Source organism: Mchenga conophoros, linkage group LG11 (assembly GCF_057382185.1).
Source record: "Mchenga conophoros isolate Kocher_MC1m ecotype Shallow Benthic linkage group LG11, M_conophoros_male_GT1.1, whole genome shotgun sequence".
Classification (NCBI taxonomy): Eukaryota; Metazoa; Chordata; class Actinopteri; order Cichliformes; family Cichlidae; genus Mchenga; species Mchenga conophoros.
Window position 1 is genome coordinate 31464856 of NC_140536.1, and position 21690 is coordinate 31486545.

General features: G+C 42.4%; 2 protein-coding genes across 2 annotated transcripts in view; both read right to left on the bottom strand.

Moving 5' to 3' along the window:
* Positions 1 to 1425: 1425 nt before the first annotated feature.
* onecutl (one cut domain, family member, like) lies at positions 1426 to 11930 on the bottom strand. Its single transcript, XM_085292503.1, has 2 exons — positions 10885 to 11930; positions 1426 to 4617 (listed from the first exon to the last, which is right to left on the bottom strand). The coding sequence occupies exons 1-2, from the start codon at positions 11927 to 11929 to the stop codon at positions 4307 to 4309; spliced, it is 1356 nt and encodes a 451-aa protein (XP_085148629.1). The 5' UTR covers position 11930; the 3' UTR covers positions 1426 to 4306.
* A 193-nt stretch (positions 11931 to 12123) lies between these two features.
* hormad1 (HORMA domain containing 1) overlaps positions 12124 to 21690 on the bottom strand; it is a 32877-nt gene continuing 23310 nt past the window's right edge. Inside the window, exons 16-17 of the mRNA XM_085292504.1 lie at positions 12706 to 12831; positions 12124 to 12262 (exon numbers count right to left, since the gene is read on the bottom strand). Of these exons, the coding sequence (XP_085148630.1) occupies positions 12722 to 12831 (110 nt within the window). The 3' untranslated portion in view covers positions 12124 to 12262; positions 12706 to 12721. The remainder of the gene's footprint in view (positions 12263 to 12705; positions 12832 to 21690) is intronic.

The window sequence follows — 21690 nt, forward strand, 5'->3', positions numbered from 1 at the left end:
GGCTTACAAATGTGGAAAAATAGCTTCTGTCTCCTCTGATCTTTTTTTTATGTTAGGATGAGTGCTTGATTTGGGGGTTTTTTTTTTTCTATTACAGCAATTCGCATAATTCTAGCTTTTGGAAAACAAGGAACAGGCAACGTTGATTACAGCAAGATCCTCCTTGCTTGGATTGTCACCTCCTTCTTTTTTGGTCTTGAGAATGATTTTATTTATATACAGAACATGGATCAATGGGACACTAGCATACTCGACTTGAGCTTTGGCTGGACAGGGGGTTCCTTCAGCCCCTTCACAGATTGATTCCAGCACATTTGGTTTGAAGAAGTAAAAGGCATGAAGAAGAAGAGACGGATGAACAGACAAGATAGATAGATAGATAGACAGACACCCTGACAGAATGGATTCTTTGGTTAAGGAACATTTTTGCCACACAACATCTCACACAGTTGAGGTAGATGGGTAAAGTCTTCATGTACGCACACGGGAGAAGACAGGGACAGAGGGGGAGACACTGGGGTCAAAAGACTTTCATCTGAAGACACTGCTTCATGTCAGTTTCTCAGTTCCAGCTCAACATAATACTGATTTATGCAACATAAATAACCAGCACACGGAACCCCACTGGTGCTTTTTTGAATCCTCTGAGTGCTACGGTAGCTCTGATGAGGAACTGCTAAAACTACCTACATTACATAATGATTCAGCAGTTACTCATTGATCTTTGGTTGTTTTTTCGTTCAAACGTTATCAAAAACAGTACTTTTTTGGTCTTTTTAAATTTTTTATTCTGAAAGTATATGTCAGCTTTCAGTTCTGCTATTTCATTATTAACGCGCTCCTAAGAATTGCTCTGCAATGGCCTCGGCTGCCAGGCTTGTCTCAGGGTCAAGTTTCTAGAAAAGTCACTAGGGGGTGCCGCAGGCTAAAATGGCAATGCGGATCACCTGCAGCAGCCAACTGGATTCACTCCTCCCTCCCGCCTACCCTCTGTACAGAAAGGGAAGAGCTTCCCTGCTTGACACGGAGCAGAGGGTGGCTCAATACAAAAAGCACTGTCTCCATTTTAGACTCGCAGTCAGAGAGACAAAGAAAAACCTGAAAGGTGTCACCTCAGCTTTGATACAATGACAGCAGTGGGCAGAGATCAGCAGAAGAGCCTTCAAGCTCTTTTATTTTTAATTTTTTCACCGCTGTACAGACACAGCCACACAACCCCACTGCCACCCCCCGTAGCTCTCAGCATGCTTACAATTGTTGCTCATTAAAGTTTAATTCAGCTCTATGCCCCACTACTCCAACACCTCCTGTTCCTCAAACAACCCCCCCTCCTACTTCTCCGCACACACTGCTACCACCATCCTCATTCTGGACGATTCAGCCTCCTCTCTGATCTCCCCCCACCCCTTTTTGAATGCCCCCTAAAGCCCACAGGTCTGGCCAAGAGCAGACCCCAGACCAGATACCCAGAGAGGAGACGGGATGAAAAAAGCCTCCCCTTTGAAGTCCACGAAAAAGTCGATGGCCTCTTTCATGACCACCCGTCTTTCAAGTGCACGCTGTGAAGGGGGCCCCGGCAATCCGCCTCTTACAACGTTAAAGACAGAGAAAGGGAGAGAAAATGAGACAGGGAAAGAGTCGATGTTGAAAACGGCAAATCTAGCTTTGCCACACTTGGGCAGCATTTAGTCGAGAGTGAGAAAATTAAATCTTAGGTGACTTCTCCTGATTTCAGCACCCACTACTCAGAATGGAAAATCCAGGTAAGGAAGGAGGACCTAGAACAAATGCCAAAACTCCAAATGATTTGGAAAGATCCATGAAGCTCTTACAGGGTCAGGGACAAGCCCCACAAGCCTTACAACAAAATCTAAGACTTCTCAAACACTGAACTTTGGATGGCAGAGGGCATAGGTCATAAAACTAAAGAATCTTACAAAAGAAATTAAAGATTCCCAGAAAACGAGAATGGGAAAAACCTTCAAAAGACCTTAAAAACCACGGGTACATAAATCCAATTCCCCGGAAGATGAGGAACACCCTTTAAGAATCACATTGGACAGCAAACAAACCCAGAAAAAAACTCCAGTATCTCAATTCAAGTTGAGGAAAACACGGGAGGAGTCAGGAGTGAACCCTACTAAACGTCTTGGAACTGAGACAACTAGCAGAAGCCTTTGCGTGTGGTGGACGGTGAGATCACACTGAGAAGGACATAGACAGTAGTGTCTGCACTGCACTGGGGAAGGGGTTAGGTGAGGGAGATTGGGCGGGGTGGGGGGTCATAACCATGCATTTCCCCAGGCAGATGCACAGTACGCATGTTTGCGCGTGACCCCGAAGGACTTACGCAACATTAGACAGTGCTTTAAGTGGGTCCCCAGACACATTACGCACTCTGCCAGATGGCATTGGTCTGAACACAACTTTACAAGCAACTTGTGAGCCTATGGGATGCCACATCATCTTTGTTATTATTGTTATTGTCATTATTGGTAGTATTATTAATTATAAATATTATCACAACATTCAAACAAGCTTTGGCCTTGGCGTTAAGAGCTGACAGCAGAGACATTTGCAAGAGTAAAGAATTCCCCATAATTCTACAACAAAACAAAGAAAACAAAAAGGGCCAGGCCTTAAAGATAGAGAGATACTTAACATCACTGGGTGGGTCGGGCTGGATCCGGGTGGATCGGGTACTGGGTTTAGGGATTCAGGCCGTACATTCAGGGAGGCAATGTTAATCTTTGGTATTACGATGGGATTCTACAGCTAAAAGTGCCCATCACAAAAAGTTTTCAGTTTCACACAGACATACAGAGCATTGTTAAATAAATACTTACAGTATATAGATAGCATAAATAAATAAATAACCAAATAAATAAAGGAAAGAAAAAGGGAAACCAATAAATACACAAATGCAGTAATAAATATGTTGATCAGATCATTAATTGCATTTGAAAAGTTCTTGGTTTGATTCATCTATTGGCTATAAGGAGGCATGGTTAAAGCCATTCCTTTGTGGACCAAAAAAATGACCTTGTACGTCAGCAGGGCTGAAACAAACTGCCCCACACTTCCAACGTGTTACTATAAATAGAGCGATGTGCTTGAAATCTGTACAAAAACATTGGAAAGAATCACATTCCTCCATTTTCTAGACATCTGTAAAAAAAAGATTTTGTAATGGAGGAGTATACAGTTGTTTGGAAATGAGTGGAAAAAATACTACAATGTCACTATACATTGTGTCAGGTGTACCTCTTCTCCAGAGAGCCTTTGTGTTCAAATTGTTTTTGTTTTCGTTTTTTTTGTGTGTGTGTTTTGGTTTTTTTCTTTTTGATTTGGAGTCCAAAAAAATGGCTGTGGAGCTTTAATTTGGAAGCTCAGTGAGAGTCTTAAAGCTAGACGGTTGCACCAACAAGTCTGTTTCTGTGTCCTACTTGTGTTTATCGATTCTGTCCTGGCATACGGTGAGATGTGCCACGATTCCCCCTTGAAAACTCTGATTCATTCGAGGTGGGACCGTCTTGACACAATACAGAAGAGGCTCCTGTTGATGGGAAATGATTGACAATTGGGAGTCACAGGCGCTACAGAACCCTCCTGATTATTCCAGGCTCCAAGCTTGGAACAACGCCATACAGTCCTGGGAACCATTACCATGGAAACACATGCTAAGAAAAGGGCATTCAGTTCTCCAAGAAAAAAAAAAAGAGGACTTAAAAAAAATGCCTCTTCTTCCTCTTTCACCTTGATTCTGGAGGAATAAAGGGACTACAATAACATCGGGGAAGGATTAATGTCTTCGGATGATGGCGATCACTTGATTAGGAAGTTACACAATGAAGCTCTCCAGATGTGAGCAAACGACACCTCTTGATTCTTCACGTTTGGAGAGATGAGGAAAGATTTGAAGGTACACCAAAATATGCTTACTCCTGATTTGCAATACCCTCATTATCTCTAATCTACATAATCAAAATAATGCAATGAGATGGTGTCTATGTAAGGGTGTGACTCTTCTTTGAGTCAAATCATCTTTGCACCCTTGACTATACAGGCAAGACCTCACATCTTGCAATCATATCACTAAGCATTGCCCCTTCCTTTTCAAGGGAGCAATTAACTTTGGTTTGGGAAAAATGCTTCATCTTCATAAACTCATCTATAATAGCTGGCTCCATCTCTCCTTCTGATAACGAGGAGGACATTTATTACGGCTGATCTCTGCCTAGACCAGTCTATGTGCCCCCTTGCTCCCTCAGCGCCCTCCTCACCGCACCTCCGCGACGGTCTAGCATCACGCCGTGCTGCAGGACACTGCGGAGGAGGAAATGCTGGAGCCCGAGGAACCGGTGGAAGAAGGACGGCCCTCGTCTGCCCACTTGTTGAGGTTGCGTCGGCGGGCATTCATGAAGAAATTGCTGACAGTTGAGAGCTCCAGGCCCAGCTGCTGGGCAATGGTGACCTGGAGCTCTTTGGTTGGGCGGTGGTTCTCCCTGAAGATGGCCAGAAGCGTACGCCGCTGCAGGTCTGTGAACACCAGCCTGGTGCGCTTCGGGCCCTGGTTGCGCTCCAGCTTGTTCTGCTCCTGTTCCTTACGCTTGCAGGCTGCAGGCAGATGGATAAAAGATAAATTAAAAAAAGGAAAGGGGAAGCAGGTTAGCTAACAGACTGGCTGGCTAACTAGGACAAATGGATTAAGCTGTGGGAAAGTGGATTTGTTGAAAGAAAACAGATTAGCTAAGCAACTTTGATTAGTTAAAAGAGATGAATCAGCAACTTGTTTCACTGTGCAGTAAAGGAATCAAGATGTTCAACCTATCACATCTTATTACCAGTGAGCTGCTCTAAGCTGCTAGGGAGAAAAAAACATATAACTACATCCAGACCAAAGTCCTGAAGTCTTCCATGATGTTTTTCATTATTCCCTTTAATTACATTTTGGAAAATGGTCTAATTTTTTACATAGATATGGCCTGGAGACAAACTAAATCTGGTGTTGCACTGATAATGGCAATATCTTCCAAACAAAAATTGAATTCAAACACAAAAACAGATGTATATCAAATTTCTCCCCTTAAAAATTTGAAATATAACCTTTCATCACATCAAATGTCACGTTTTGTCCCTCTTAGACTCTCCCTTATTTAACATCCGTATATTTCTGCATCTTTAGTCCTCAGAAGATAAAAAGCTTTAGCAGCATTTGTCCAGTATCAAAGTTATCCAAATCCAATCTACAGTAACAGTTAAGTCTTCTGGTGATTCTTTTTTAAATCTAAGTCTTGCGTACAACAACCACAAAATAAAATCCCGGGGTCTGGGTTAAACACCACTCTAGCTGCGGCAGCCCGCCCAATTATATAATCGATATTTTCTCGCGAAAAAGTCTGAAATTTATTTTGAAGGGAAAAAAAAAGAGTGCAAAGAACAGTTTTGTTTAGTGAGAGAGAAAAATAGCCTGATGCGTGTGGGCTGAGCTCAGATCCATTTTGAGAATCAGACGAGCATTTTGAATTCAGGCTGCATGTTCCTCTGCATATCCATCGCTGAACCTTTCACCTCTAACACGCTGTAATTCTGTATTTACAGGAAACACAACACCAACCTCTGCCTTTGTGTACCGAGCCAACTTCTCCTCCCTTCCCTCCCACCCTCCATCCCGCTCTTTTTCTCTAACCATCTCCCTCCACTTCCACTCTTTCCTTTCCCTTAGTGGACACTTCAACATCATTAGTTTCTCATAAAAGTCATTTACATGTGGCGGCAGTGAGTGAGTAATAATCACTTTAGGGGGAACTAATTTATTTTCTATTAAAGGCAGGTTACGTCAGGGGTGAGTGAAACAAGCAGAGTCGGCATTGCCCAGGGCATTTAGAAGCCTTAAGTGGGCTAAAACATATTTGGGAGAGTCGTGCAATTACCTAAATGCACACTTTTAAGAGGTTTCAATCAGCACTGTGCGGTTGCTGGGCGACTATTTTGCTGATGGTATCAAATGCATTTCTAAGTGTAAGCACACTGGTGTACGTGCACAAAAAACACAAAGACACAAATACACACACACAAATGAGCAAGGACAGATGGATTAGTGCCTATATAGAGAGTGGGTTTTTTTTCAGGGGGGGTATAAAATATGAATTCTTCTAATAGGTATGATATTAGATATGCATGTTATTTGGCATGTTGCGTCAGAAGCTTTCTCGATCTCAGAAAGATAAGATGCTGGGGTTACACATGCTCTTTGGGCTTTTTGAGCATTTAGCCAACCAAAACAGCCCTCAGTGTAACAAACGTGTCATTTTTATTGCAAGAAAAGAGAAACTCTTTCTTTCTTTTCGAGATTTAACACACACCATTTTTCAAGCAAGAGAGGAATAAGCTGTATTCGTGTTGAAGCTGGTTGAAATAATCCTGCTGCACAGGCAGATTTTTTTTTAACTTATATTAAGAAAACACAGAGAAATATGTATGGAGTTCTATTATTGACAAATAAAATATGTGATTATATGGAGATTTCAGCTCGCAATAACCTTGAGATCCAATATTTCAAACCCTAACACACGGAGAAACACAACCCAACTCACGCTGCAAACATACATTATATAAAACACAGATGCTGCCTTTTGCTCTCACAACAGCACTGACGCGTCCAATTGATTGGCTCACAGTTTCCCATTGAGAAACATCTCACATACTGAGGGGTGCTGCTGATGTTAACTGTATGACTGTCTTTTCACTCTTCAAACGCACAGTGGCAAATTTCTCTCATTAGCAGAGCGTTTTAGGAAAAAGTGTGACCTCACCGCCATCTTTTTTTTCACAGAGTGCAATCACAACAGCAGAATTAGACGCAGGTCTAAAGGGTGTGTGTGTGTGTGTGTGTGTGTACTTCGCACCGTCTGGCTTTGATTGCTCTAACATCCAGCTGAGTTTCTGAAACTTAAGTACTCAACTGGACATGAATAAATCTCCCCATGAATTCCCTGTGAACATTCTCCTCTAAAATCATTATCTGAAGGAAGTGTTTTGACTCGGGGATGCACTCTTGTCAACTTGAGATTACAGGGGCCTGTTAGCTTTTAGGCATCCAGAGCTCGTTTGCATTTCTGAGAGTTATCGAACCACGTCTCATTAAAATCTGAACAGGCCGAGATGTCAGCAACATGTCAATATCACCACAAGTGAAATTATATATATATATATATTTATATATATATATATATATATATATATATATATATATATATATATATATATATATATATATATATATATATATATATATATATATATATAGTATTTGTGCTGCATTCTTCATATGAGTTATACCATCACCACGGTCAATATTTCAGGGTTGGGGGTGTTGGGATGTGAGCTGCAGCTATGGAATGTATATACAGTGGTGCACTCTGAGCTCATGTAGTAATGAAAGGAATGACATGATAGTGCTGGCTAGCTCGCTTGTAGCGTGGATTTATGGCTCGTTGGAGGAGCTGCCGTGTCCTGCCGCTCTCCTCCTCCTCGCCGCCATCCTATCCTCAGCTCTCTCCCTTACTGACGATCATAACGCCGACCATTAAGTAAATGCTTCCTTATGCTGTAATCATGTGTAAAAGGCTCACAATTACCATGCTATAAATCCCCAGCACCGGGGCTACTCTTGGAGACATAAATATTCCCCTATAGGGTTCTTATGATCGTGGGAACAGCCCCTAATCATGATGTATGCCCCTGTCTCGTGTTGCTGAAACGTGATCGAAAGCCCTTTCCCTACCCCCTGGCGTCTCAGCCCCCCCCCCACAACCACCACCACTCCCCTCCCTGTCCTCTCCCTCCACACCCCCTCCACCCCCCACCCAGCCCCAGCCCACCCCCCTGCTGATTTCTTGGGCCAGGGGCTGATAGAAATTATTGATTAAATCTGTGCAGCTCAGACTCCTCGACCCACAGAGGCTGGTTAACCCCTTCAGCGCCAGAGTGGGGGGAGCTGCAAGAGTCAGATAAAAAAAAAAAAAAACAACACAACAAAAACAACAACCCTGTTTGTTTGATGTTGCACAGCTAAGGTCACGCCGGCCTGTTTGCAATTCCTGATATGCAAATGGCATTGGGTTTGACCTTTGAGCCTCGCTAGCAAAACGTGAACTGTACGCAGCGAGCGGTGGACAAGGCTTTGTGGCTTTCATTACTGTGGGGGTGGTGCGGGCACTGGAGCTGACACGTAAACCGCATTGACCTTTCTTATTCATTTAGACCTTTAGTCAAGGGCTTCGGCCATCATCTTTAAAGTTATAGTCTCTGATCCCCCCTCCTTGACTTTAAGTGTCAGAGCAAGGCTGTGTGGTCTTTATCCTGCCTTCTTCTCTGACTAAATCCTGATTGCCTCCTCCACAGCCTGAGGTTGGGCTGGAGATGCATCTCATATATAGTGCAGTAATCCATACAGCACACACACAAGATACTGCAGATAAATCCCAGGGATCACAGCATTTTTACCAAAAGGTTTCTGCAAAAAAGACATATGAAAATACAAAATGGCAGCAACTAAATTCCACAATTACGGTGCGTCAAGCTTTGGAGAGAGCTCTGCAGCCCTCTATAGAAGAGACATTATGGAAATAACAGTGCTTCTGGCTGACACTAAAGGGCCTTCTATGTATTTAAGCAAGTGCTGCATTAAGGAGGATCATCTTAAAACTTGAGGCGTGAAGCAGAGAGCACTTGAGCTATCTTCAGACTGGGGAGCACAGGGCACCGCGCATTCTAATTCCAGTCTCGATTTGCCGATGCGGCCGAGGTGTGTGTGGGCAAAGCGTGCTGCTCTTTCCCATGGAAATCAATAGAGGCTTGTAATTAAACAAAAGGGGGTTGGCCAGGGGGGGGAAAACACAACAACCCCCTTCGGAAAGTAGGTTATGTAGAAAAGTGCCGAGCTGTCCAAATTGTGGCTTTGCCAAGAACTAAATATGCAATTTCAGAGAGTGTGAGAGCAGAGAGAGAGAGAGAGTAGGAGCATTGTCAAACATTAGTACGCTTCTCTGTGTAGGGACTTTAATTTTTTATGAGTCTGATTGATCGGCTGCTCGGACTTGGCGGTCTGACTCGTTAAAAATAATGTTTGTGTTTGTGACAATGAAGAAACAAGGATGCTGCACATAAAGAAAGAACGATGATTAAATCTGCTCCAAAGAACAAAGGGCTGATTTATCATGATGAAGATTTGCCTTTTCGTGGGGGAGATAATAGGTGTTTTGCGTACAAAGCATTCACACATCACGGGATGGGATTAATCAAACGGCGTTTGGGTCAAATTACAGAGCAAAACCCAAGATAACTAATCTTTAGAAAAGAGGTTTGGTTGTGATTGCGCTAACGTTTTGCTGAATGGAGGATGTACACATGTGCTCTCAGAGTTGAACAATCAAAGATCAATAATTGTGAAGGGATTGCAAGAGCGCACAATCATTACCTATGAACCCTATTGTGTTGCTCGGCTTAATCAGTCGAGCTGCCAACAGAAACGAAAGAAGCGGTGATCAAGTGGGGAGGCTCACACACACGTACAGCTCACAGACCCCCGCAGTGAGCCGACCACTTGCAGATACACACTCGTCTATGCTCATCTCATATTACCGCGTTCACTTGGATCTCTTTCTGTGCTGCGTGTATCAGATGGGTCTTAGGTCCCTGTGGAGGGACTACACTGTAACACGGCACTGTACGGCGTGCTGTCACGTCTTGAATCCACATCCCCAAAGAATATTAAATGGCAAGCAGCACACTGTAATGTGCCTTTAAAAAATAATACTAGTAATAATTAAAATTTGCCATGAAATCTGTATAAAAAGCAAGAAATAATTACAATGAAATATTATTATTATGATATTTATTTAACTGAAAAGATGTAGCAAATCATAGCAAAAGAAGAAAGCTGGTGTTCTACATTGGAAAAAACTTTCTTTTTTTTTTTTTACTTTGTAACTAAATTCTATTAACTTTCAAAACTGTTGTCAAATTTTCCATATGACTGAGTGATTCTGCACTAATGACTACATGCACCTCACTTAAGCAGCAACATCTTCTTTTCCACATGTGAGAAACCTGGAAGGAGCTGCCTTAGAGCTGAACAACATCCGTATTTAGCCCCGCAGTAATTGCCTCAGTGACAACGTTGATAAAAGGTGTCTGGCAAAAGCTCAAGTCTAATTTGCATCAGTTACCTTGCCAACTCAACTTGAGTCAGGCGCTGAGCAGATATAAATCACTGCTGAAATTAATCAATCGCTTCAGAATGGCATATCTGCGCAAATTATTTTGTGGGCTCAAAAGCGATTAAATTGCCAATCGCTGCTCACACTGATCTTCATGGTTCATTTAAGAGGAGGGCAAATGTCTGTGGGTTTTTTTTTATTGTAGCTACTGTACAAATCAATAGGAACTGTTTGGGAGCAAAGTAAACAAAGGAACGGCACATATGGCCTGTTCTTGATCAAACTGACCTTAATGTGCTGCTAAGTTCTTATTACCCAGGCTGATGAGACAACAGACACAGCGGTTGTACATTCACAGCAGTGGGAAGGAGGGAAACATCAGTATGATGCTTTTGCTTTTACTCATGTACCAACCTGAGCTGCATACTGATTGCTGGAGAGGAGATTTTTTTTGGAAGACACGGAGAAGGGAGGCGTTTGGGGAAAACAAGGAGAGTGAGCGTGTCTGTTGTTGTGGTTTCTGTTTGAGCCTCTGTGTGTGTGTGTGTGTGTGTGTGTGTGTGTGTGTGTGTGTGTGTGTGTGTGTGTGTGTGTGTGTGTGTGTGTGTGTGTGTGTGTGTGTGTGTGTGTGGAAAAAATACAGAGTAAAGCCAGATCTTACCCTCCAGCCTGAGCGAGGCCATTCTTTGAAACTCCGGTTCCTGGAGCCAGCGGGACATCCTTTTAAAGGTCTCACGGCCAGACTTGAGCTTGCCCCAGGGCTTAGGGTTCCTCAGGAGGTCAGACAGTGTGCCCTGTGACCTACACAAAACCCTCTCAGCAAAGATGGCCTGGGGGATGCTGTACCTCTTCAGCTCAGTGATGATCCTTTGGGCCACATCCCTGGTGTTGATCTCCTCTCCAGTGCTGCCTCCACTGCCCTGTGAGCCCAGCAGCATGCCCTCGCTGGGTGAGGATGAAGCAGACGATGAAGAGTGCAGGTGGTCACCCATCTTGGTGGCCTGCTGGCTCGGGTGATGGTGTGGCTGGTAGTGCTGGCTATAGATGTGTGGGTGATGGCCTGGGGCATGCTGGTGAGTCTCCATTTTATTTAGCTGATGCCCCACTGAAACATCACCTCCTCCTAGGCCTGGCGGTGACATCTCTCGGCCAAAATCCGATGTTCGGCAGAAAAGGCTCCCTCCATGTACATCATAACCACCAGGGAGCATCTGACTGCCGTTACCATTAGGGCTGTTTCCCAGACTTCCGTAGCCATGCATGGAGGAACCCAGGCCTGATCCTGTGGATGGAGGCGACAGGCTTTGGGACATGGCCAGTTCCTTGCCATAAGGGTTGTAGAAGTTGGTGCTGAGGCCTCGATCCTCACGCATAAGGGTAAAGCTACCAATAACATTGCTGACAGGGAGACAGGGGTGATGGTGATGGTGGTGGTGGAACTTGTCGTCAAAGGGCTGCAGGGGGGTCAGGGTAGTGTATGTGCTGCCAGAGCTGGATGGGGAGTCGCCGCTGTAGCCCAGTGCTGACATGGAGTGATCGAAGCCTGGTGGACGGGGCTCAGGTTCCAGAGACATGGAGGAGCCCCCAAGGGAAGGCCTGGGGAAAGCAGCTGAAAGGTCCCGGGAGTGCAGCATAGCCCTGCCATCCTGGCTGTGAGCCAGATCAGAGTGGCTGTGGAGGGACATCTCCCCTAGACTCCCATCCATCGTTAATTTCAACAAATAAAGTTGTATTTCTTGCCGTGATGTGTGGCTGGTCTCCTCTTGTTATTGTTGTTGGACAACTGGGCCAACAGTCTGTAAGGTCTCTTGTTACACCAGACTATAGATTTATTGATTTGTGAATTAATTGATTTCCGGGCTTATAGGGTGTCTAATTAATTATCTGATAACGTTAAGTACTTCCTCAAACTCCCGGAAAACGAGATTGCAACAACATTAGGAGCTCTAACTGAGATTTTATTCTCGCTTGTGCATCAGCGCTCTGCTTGTCTCTTTGGTGCTCAGCTGGGTTCCTCGGCAAAAGCCTCGCTTTTGTGCCTGCGTGAGACAAGACAGGCGCTGTTATTCGCTTTATTTAAACTTCAGTCGTTACAGAGAAAAAATAAAGCAGCCCAGTGAGAGAAAATAAAATGTAGCCCAAACAACAACAAGAGCAACAAATAATTTAAAAAAATTAATTAAAAAGCACTTTTGTTTTTCTGCCACACACACTCCTCGGAAAGCGCCAGAAAACACAGATATCACTTTTCACTCCAACCTAATATTCTCTTGGAATGTAATATTTTTGCTCTTTTTGAATCTTATGCAAAGTTATGATACAGAAGCAGCCCACAGCGCGCATGCGAAGCGCTGTAAATGACCAGTTCCTTTGCATTTTCGCTCCACATGTAGGACACGTAAACTAACTATCACACATGGTGGCGATTCAGAAAATATATCACCACCACGTATTGGTTTTACAAAAACGTGCAAAATCCTACCTTTATTATCCACTTCTCAGAGCGCGTCCGCGACTCTTGTCCGTCCTGTGCATCTCTCCGACTCTGTCAGCGAGCAGCCTGCAGATTCACACAATTGGTCCGCTGCGCCCCGGGGTGTAACATTCACTAAAACCAGACACCACAAACCATCTGCGGTCACAAACGAGCCTCTCTCGGTCTTTCCGTCCTTGTTTTTCTCCCAGTCTTTGGTTTTCACTCCAAAAAATGTCCCGTTCTAGCCTCGTTTGTTGCTCTACACTAGCAGCTCTCTTCTTGTTCTTTCATTATCTCGTGAGATTTTCCTCCTCCTCCTCCTCTTCCCTCTGCCTGCCACTTCATCGATCTCACCACCAACTCTTTCTCCTTCTCCTCCTCCTCCTCCTCCCCCTTGCTCACATTGACTCTCTGCTTTCAGTGCGTCACGGCCTTAAAAATCTGACAGATGTGCGATGAAATTCCTACTCCAATTAACCCTTTCTCTCCGGGGGGAGGAGGGGAGAGGGTGTGGGTGTGACGAGGCGGGGGAAGCGTTGAGGTGGAGATGCTCTCTTTCTCATAACCCCACAGGTTAAGCCTTCTTCAGCTGATTGCAAGCACAACTTATGAATTATGTGCGCACAGCCTGGTCATTCTGCTGCGCTCGCCTGTTTATCGCGTCTGATCAATTGATTTCACTGGCTGCAGCTAATGTCATTCTGTCCTTTTTATGTAACAAGTAATGCTGTTGCTCCTTTTGTCAGTATGAAATAATATATCACGAAGACGGAAAGAGACCACGCTAGCTAACACGCGAGCCTTTTGTTTTTGAAATTATTATTAATGCTATTTTCATTTATTAATGTCATGATTTTGTCAAAGGTTGTGCTTCCCCCCTAATATAATTTCAAGTATATGTGCAGAACAGGAGGCCCTTTTAGTGAATATGTAGTTATATGAGTCACTTCACTAACTGAGGGGAAAAATAGAAATAAATATAAAAAAATAGAAATAAATAAATAATATAAACATATCTCATTTAGCAGTGTGTTGTGTATAAAATTCAACCCATGCCACAATTTATTTGTTTTTATTATTTTCTTTATAAACTATTAATAGAAAATGATTTGTGCTTTTGGTCTTAATATCTTGTGTTGGTTTAATGTAAATCCTACCTCTCAGGAAAACAATGGTGTCAAGTGGCGCTCGTGTTTTGCTCAGCTCTTAATCAGCACTCAGCACGCGCCTCCATTCACTCACACTGCCAACACTTCAATCTGGAAAGTCCCTAAAGAAGATCAATGCGACCCTTTTTTCCAGAAGCCCCACGACCTGCTGCTGTCGCAGCACCACGTAGACACATATAATGCAGGCCCGGAATACGGAGAGCGCGTGCGTGTGTAAATTTAGCATCTTACAATACCTGGTTTTCTGTTTGTTTTTTGTTTTGTTTGTTTTTTAGTTTATTCTCGTTTTGTGTGTGGGAGCGCGCTAATGCGCGCCTGCATACATGGCTCTGTGCACTTATGGTGTGGCTTGTGCAACTTGTGTGTTTACATGAGAGTGCCTGCATGCGCATACAATATGCGCAAATTACATCTGGTCTGTGTGGCGGCGAGACCTGAGCGTGCATGTTTGCGCGCGAATCGGCCTCAGAGAGAAACAGGGAGACAGACAGAAGCAGGGAGGCAGAGCGCATACTAATCATATCTGTCTGTCAGTTTAATTTTCAGAGATGAGCAGTTCTGGCGTTTGGAAACAGCGAAGCGGTGCGCGGTGTGGGACCGCGGGCTTCCTGGAGCAGATGCTGCCCTATCGATCCGCCCCGCGCACAGCAAGCACGAAGGGATGCGTGTATGGATGGCAAGTAGCTGGAGGTAAAAATGGTCAACGGCTACAGAACGAAAATAAAAGGTCCTCTCGGAGGTCGGGGTGAAAGTTCACCTGCTGTGGCTGGAAAACCCGAGAAAGCAGGCCGACACCCGAGCTGCAAAACGCCCCAACTTTTACGCAGCGGGCCTAGAGGGGAAACTGACACACAGCAGGATGTTCAGGGTGTGGGTTTGTCAACACTGGGTTTTGAAGTTAGCCACATACAGTCATAACAATGCTGAAAAAGCCTCATATTTCTGTCTTATGCCTAATGAGTTCTGATGAAAAAAATGCATTTCTATCCACCTGATTTATCTGATTTATTCAAGCTTCAAATCTTTTGATCACAGATAATAAGCGTATTTCCATTTTAGGCATTTAGCTGATGCTCTGAGAGTCACTTTCCTCACAATGAGAGCGGCAGCAGGATCAGCAACACTGCAGCCAAAACATTTACATTTCAGCCATTTAGCTGATGCCCTCAGAAGGACTTGGGAAAAGAAACGGTGGATGCCCAACTTCCCCATTACAATACAGGCAATAAATATACCGAAGGATGCTCTGTTTGAGTATTAACTGCAGCTCTTATCAAAGGAAGGCCTGCTTTATAGATACGGTGGGTGGGGAAAGACTTTTTAATCTAAATCCAATGCTGAGCCTTTTTAGATTGCAACCGTTTAGCTGAAGTTTCATTAAAGACACATATGACTGCAGTCCTCCATCACCAATAAAACAAACATGCAATAGCAGGAAGGTCAGGGGGTCAAAGGACATTGTCCTGACCTTAAAATGACCATGCATGCAGCAGAAAATAAACAGAATCAGTCAAAGGAACAGAAGCGGCTGATTTTCTGTTGCACTGATTAAGGACGGTGTGAGAGAGAGAGACAGCTTCTCCCGAGCAGATGAATTTCCAGCATCTGGCTTGTCAAGATTCATAAATTCATATTTTATTAGGAAAAAAAATGTCTGCAGATATGGACGTGCTATGAATGCTGGACACGACGGCCTGCAAACATCCACCACACTGATCTGTAGGAGAAAAATACAGCAACGTTTTTGTTTTCATCCTGCAACTTACACTCCCTTCTCAAATCTTCTGGTTAATCACCGAGTAAACGTGATCACTTATGGGTAAATCATAATGGATGAAGCGCACGCGCAGGGTTGCAGTTTTGAATGAGATATTGACGCTCTCTTTGCAGCCGTGAAAAAGAAAAAAATAAGCACCCAAATTGACGATTTTATGCAGCCTGTTTCAGGGAAAAGGAATTTATTCTGAAGAATTAAACGACAAAAAGCAGCATCCTTCTCATTCTGGTGACTTAAGTCATGAGATTTTGCCTGTTCAGTTGCAAACATAGACATTAATATATATTTCATATATTCATGCATCCTTAAAAATCTCTTGTTGATGATGAGGTGGAAGATTCAAGGTTTCATTCTCATATTAGATTAGTTTGTTTTCATCTCATCTACACACCCATGCGTCATATAATCACGCAAGCGCACATACACGCGCGCGCGCGATAATGGCTGGTATATGTGGCATCTACAATCTTGAGTGTTGCGTGGGTGTGTAAACACTTCAGCTCGCAGCACGCATACGCTACACAATGAACACAAAACACAAGTTGATTTTCAAGTTATTTATTGTCATATGTAAGAAAACTTACAGAACAGTTAATATTCCCCCATGTCTTATTTTGAAAGAAAAATATACAGTGGACAAGTTTTCATCTTTTTTGTGACAAAAAACAACTTCATAAACACGCGTACTGGAAACAAAGTTCATCAGGGATATTACAGGTGTGAAAAGCTCAGTTTTCATACCTGAAGTTTCCATCAGTAATGTTGGTTTTGTTCATCACATTCACACATATACATTCATCAAGTCTAACTTTCTCACTCATTTCACCGCCCCCCGTTACCTGTCACTTCTATTTTGCTTGACAATGACAATGTGCCATGAAGGGTTTGCTATAAACGTCGCACATTTATTTACAACTAGTTTATATATGATCCAAACTAAAACCATGTGAGACAAATATGTGGGAGTGGGGGATTTTCTATGTGATGGAAATCATTAGAAAAGGGCGACCGTGAAAAAACAAATATCACCTGTTCCTCTGCAAGACACGCAAATATGGCTTTCACGAGACGATTAAAAAAATCACAACTACAGTTGTTAATAAAGTAATAAATTCCTTATGCTGCCAAAGATGGTTTTTATTATTAGATACCTGGCATTATTTACCAGCGGAAATATTTAAAAAGAAAAATAATAATAATAATGGTTTTTCCATATGTAGACAAAAAACTATCTATTAAATTGACTTCAGAAATTTTGGTAGCACTGTTATTTGATTTTTTTGTGTCAGATAGAAGTTTTAAAGCAGACATTTAAAACTTATTAATCAAACTTTGACGTTTTTGTGCCGACTGAGACTTAGTTTTAATGCTCTTGTCATGCACATCTTTAGACTGACTTTGTAAAGAGTTAACAAATGTAATTAAAGCAACAACTTTCCTTATATTATTTTCTAAAAATGTTTATTATTTAACCGGTTTTTACTAAGGTGCCTGACAATGTTTGTATTTTTTAAAGCACATAATAACTAAGTTATAACTTGAAAACTAGAAAAGACAAAGGGAAAAAATTAATAAATAAAATGTAACAATTTGCGTCTGCAAAATAAACAAACAAAAACATTTAATTTTGACATCACACGAGCTCAGTGAAATTTACCCTGTTATAATTTACAAATAAAACTTTCACTAGTGAATAATAATATTTTATCACTTTGACAGTGCGCTGTTTTTCTCTTCCTTTGCCCCTGTTGTTGCCTTTTCTCCCCTTTCCCATCCCTAACTGATCGATAGAATCAATTATTACCACGAGACCTGGCGTTACACAGATCACAATGTGAATAATCAATAACTAAATAAGTATGGCTAGATGAGACCTGAATGGGAAGAAAATGAACAAAATATACCTGATGATAATAATGGTAGAAATGAGCACAGATGTAACCACCATATTGACTCAACACATTTAGCTGGTTATCAGACAAGCTGAATGAATGACGCACTCATTAACCTGCAAGACTGATTCTGAGCAACATACATGTGGCTCATTATGAAGTTAAAAATGATTTCAGCATTTGATCTGTTCACCAATATGAGAAAATGTGATCAATATGATGCTGGGTGATCCTTTTATGGCCTTTTCACATACGCTGTTTTAAGGGGGGTTGAAACAAACAAGAATAAGCTGCAGGCAAATATGTTTTCATGATGCAGGCCTACAATTTATCAGTGTATGGCCTGATAAAAAAAAACACACACACACACACAAACACACACACTGTTAACTGAATATGAACACTCGATTTCACACTAAATATTACAGCAAAATGAATAAAGCCTAATATTATACTATATTATTTATAATAGATATTTATTCTCACACCATATTCAGCGGTGGTTAAGTTAGCCTACAGCTCAAAACAGATGCCTCACGCTATAGAAATATGTTTAACAAAAAAAAAACCCCTAAATAAATAAATAAAAATCTATTTTTTCGACACAGAGTGGAGTCCACCTGGCCCCATCCTCCATCAGGTCGAAAATGTAAAATAGCCTACTGGAGCTGCTGCTGGAAAGTTTGAGCAAGTGAATGAATGATAATCACATTATTTTCGTCTATTATTTGCAGGTTTAGTTGCAGTAATGATCGTGTACGCCGTGATGTGCAACTTGACTTCGCAGCGTGAATAATGTTATTATCGATCATATCTGGATTAATGCAAATTCACTCGTTTAATTCACTGAGTTCGCCTCCTGTGCTCACGAGCCAATAATGCACTACAGAAAAGAAAAAAATCTACAAAACTTGCAAAAAGCAAAGAAAACATGAGGAGAAATTAAATGATTTCATTTGTTATATTTTCCCTTCGAACAGCATATCAAGGTGTTTAAAACATCTCTCGGACTTTTTATAATTTTTTTTTATTTATGGGAAGATAAAAGCTTTTATTTTGTGAAGTTGTAAGGGATAAAGTGTAGGTGTGTGCGTGTGTTTGTGTGTGTGTGTGAGCGCACATCAGTTAATATCGATCCGTGCATTTTAAACAGCCTCCTATTTGCCCTACAACTATTTTTCATATAAAATGCAAATATGTCCCTCTGTAATTGGCTCTGCATTCTTTATGTAAATGAAATTATCTGCTGGCCCCCGTCCGCGAGGGGAGAAAAGAAAAAGTGTTTATGCAAAATGGAGCTCAAGGGGGTGCAAAGGTCGATAAGTTGCAACTTGTCTGAGTTTATTCCCCCCCCCCCCCCCCCCTCTCTGTGCATGTGTCTATTTCTGAGTCAGTGCTCATTACAAGTTCGTAAAAGTTAAACAATTAGCGCTTTCCAATGTTAGTCGGGGAGCAGTGGAAGTAAACGAAGCCCTGCACTCAGACGTTTTCACCAAGTTTTGAAAAATGATTTAAATTTGGTGCTTTAACTGTGCAGGTCGGTCAGAAATTATGTTTTCATGTTCATCACCTTATACTGAGACAAATATGTTAAATTGTAACTGTGTTTTACATCTACAATTTTTTTTTGTCTAAGCTTTAATTGCATATAGGTGTTGTTGCTGAAAGTGCAGGGGTTTAGTAATAATTAATCCAATTTATTTTTCTGGGGCTTGAGTGTTAAGTGGAGGCCAATAAGATGTCACATGAATGTACATGAATATCATTGGCAAAATTAATCAAAACCCACTCACACTTCCCCCCCCCCCCCCCAAAAAAAAGGAAAAAAGAAGAAAAAAATAACATTTGTAGGGGGAAAGGACTGTGAAGGTCATTTTCAACCCTTTTCCCTTCCAATAAAAAATAAAATAATATACTTTAGTAATTAGGCAACCAAATAATGTTTAAAAAAAGAGTTTGGTCTCAGTCAGTGGATTTGTTTTGTTGTCATTTTCCACTTGTTTTCTGATTGGAGATCAGATTAATGCCAGGGCCGAGAGACACATACTTTGAGTGAATTTTAAAAAGATTCCACACAAAGATCACGCATGCTAAAGAAAAACAAGACGCAAGAACAACACATGGCCTAATGTATAATACACACATGCATTTCTGGGCCTGGATTGTTAGCACTGCAAGCTGCAGGTATACATTCACAGCAACACTGCACAAAATACACATTACCGAAAATGTCACCATATTACTGTATGCGGCAAACAGCCTGAGCTATTTTTCTAAATGAGACAACATGTCCATTTCTAATGAGAGTCGGCTCCCTGGTGAAACACTGAAACCCACGTTCTTCTCTTACATGCAAAATTACTGAGAAACAAGCAGACACACCAACTCAAATGCCTCCACACAAACATACACATAAACAAGTTTGCATCCTGTTTTTCATCCCTCCCTCTCTTCCTCCATCTTGCCCTTCACACCTTCTGGTCCCTATCGGAATAAAACACGCCCTTTCTCAGGCAACCTTGGTGTGCATCTTAAGAAATCCCTTGTTGCATGCTGCTTAACATGGTCACTAACAGATAAAAATACCTTTTAAAAAGCATCTACATATTGATCACATAAAAACTCGCAGCTATTTTCGGCTGCGGTAATGCATGCGTTTGCCAAGGCCTGTCAGTCTCTAAGGGTGTGTGAGTGTGTGTCTACGCTAGCTTTCAGGTGTGTGTGTATAAGCTTGTGAGAGTGTGTGTGGGTGTAAAAGTGTGTGTCTACCAGCTGAAAACTGTGTGTCAGCCTATCCAGCCAGTGTAACTTGGTGGGGGATCAAAGGCAGCAGGGTTTCTCTCTTTTTCCTGGTTTTTCCAGTCAGGTTCCCCCCCACCACCACCACCCCCCTCCCTTTTACTTCCACCCCCTCACCACTGCCACCACCTCCTCCTCTTCCTCACCCTCCTCCTCTTCTCTTGCATCCGCTCCTCGCTTCCCTCTCTCCTCCTCTTCCCAATTATTCCCTGATTTTCCTTCCCTGCTCGGCTGTTAAATCCACTCTGCATCCTTTTCTTTTCCCCGGCATCGGCTGCTGCTTCCTCTCCGTCCATCCGAGCTGAGGGAAGGAGTGCGTGTGTGTGTGCAGCCTCATCTGCCTCTCTTTCACTCCCTCTCCCTCTCTCTCTCTCTTCTCTCTTTAATCAGCATGTTAATAAGAAAGGTAACTAATCAATACATTCAATGGCCTGGCTTGGCGATTGATACGATCTCCATCCACCTCCCCCTCGCTCTGTGCTGCTAAACACACACGCACACATACGGATCAACACGCACACACGGACACACAACTGCAGGACTCTCTTGGGTGCAGAGGCCCTTAATGGTAATTTATTCAAGTCATTTTATTTAGAAGGCACATTAATAAACAGCAAAGCCTGACCTAAAATTATGTCAAAACTCTTCTCATGTGTGAGTAATCAGATGTTGGGACGTACACTGATAGTGATTCGAGTGCAGCTGACAAAGAAGTTAAAGAAATGCTCAAATACCTTTGATGCAGGACTTTTTTTTGTAGAATCATTTGGTTGTTAAGAGTGAGGCCTTTTGCTAGTCTCAGAGTCACATTAGTGATTGTGACAGATAAATTCAGGTTAGAGGGTCAGCTCAAAGCAGTGACTTTTAGAGTCATAGCCCTTTTGCCTGATCCTTAAACAAACTAACTCAGACAGTAAAGTTGAGCTGCACTGCTATAAACACACATAACATGCACTCAGCCGCACCCCAAGCCCCACACTCGGTGCTATCAAACACTATTCTTCCACCTGTAAATTAACTCTTCAGACATATGCTTTTGGAGCGTACAGAGTGATGGTGGATGAGAAAATGGTCATGCATATCATAATTTTTTTAAAGGCTGGTTATACATGCACCAAGCAAAGTTGTTCTTTTAATAAGAAAAAGCCCTGATCACGTATCAGCAATTTGGAGGTAAAGTCAAAAGACCTGTTATGTCAATCAATTCTGAAAGAGCAGCTGTTCTGATTTTTCACCATGAAACCTGGCATGAACTCCCAAATACACGCCATACAAACAAGCATCGTCATTTTAAAATCAGTACAAGCATTCTGATCAAGTTGACTAAACTGAAAGCAATTCAATCGTTACATTA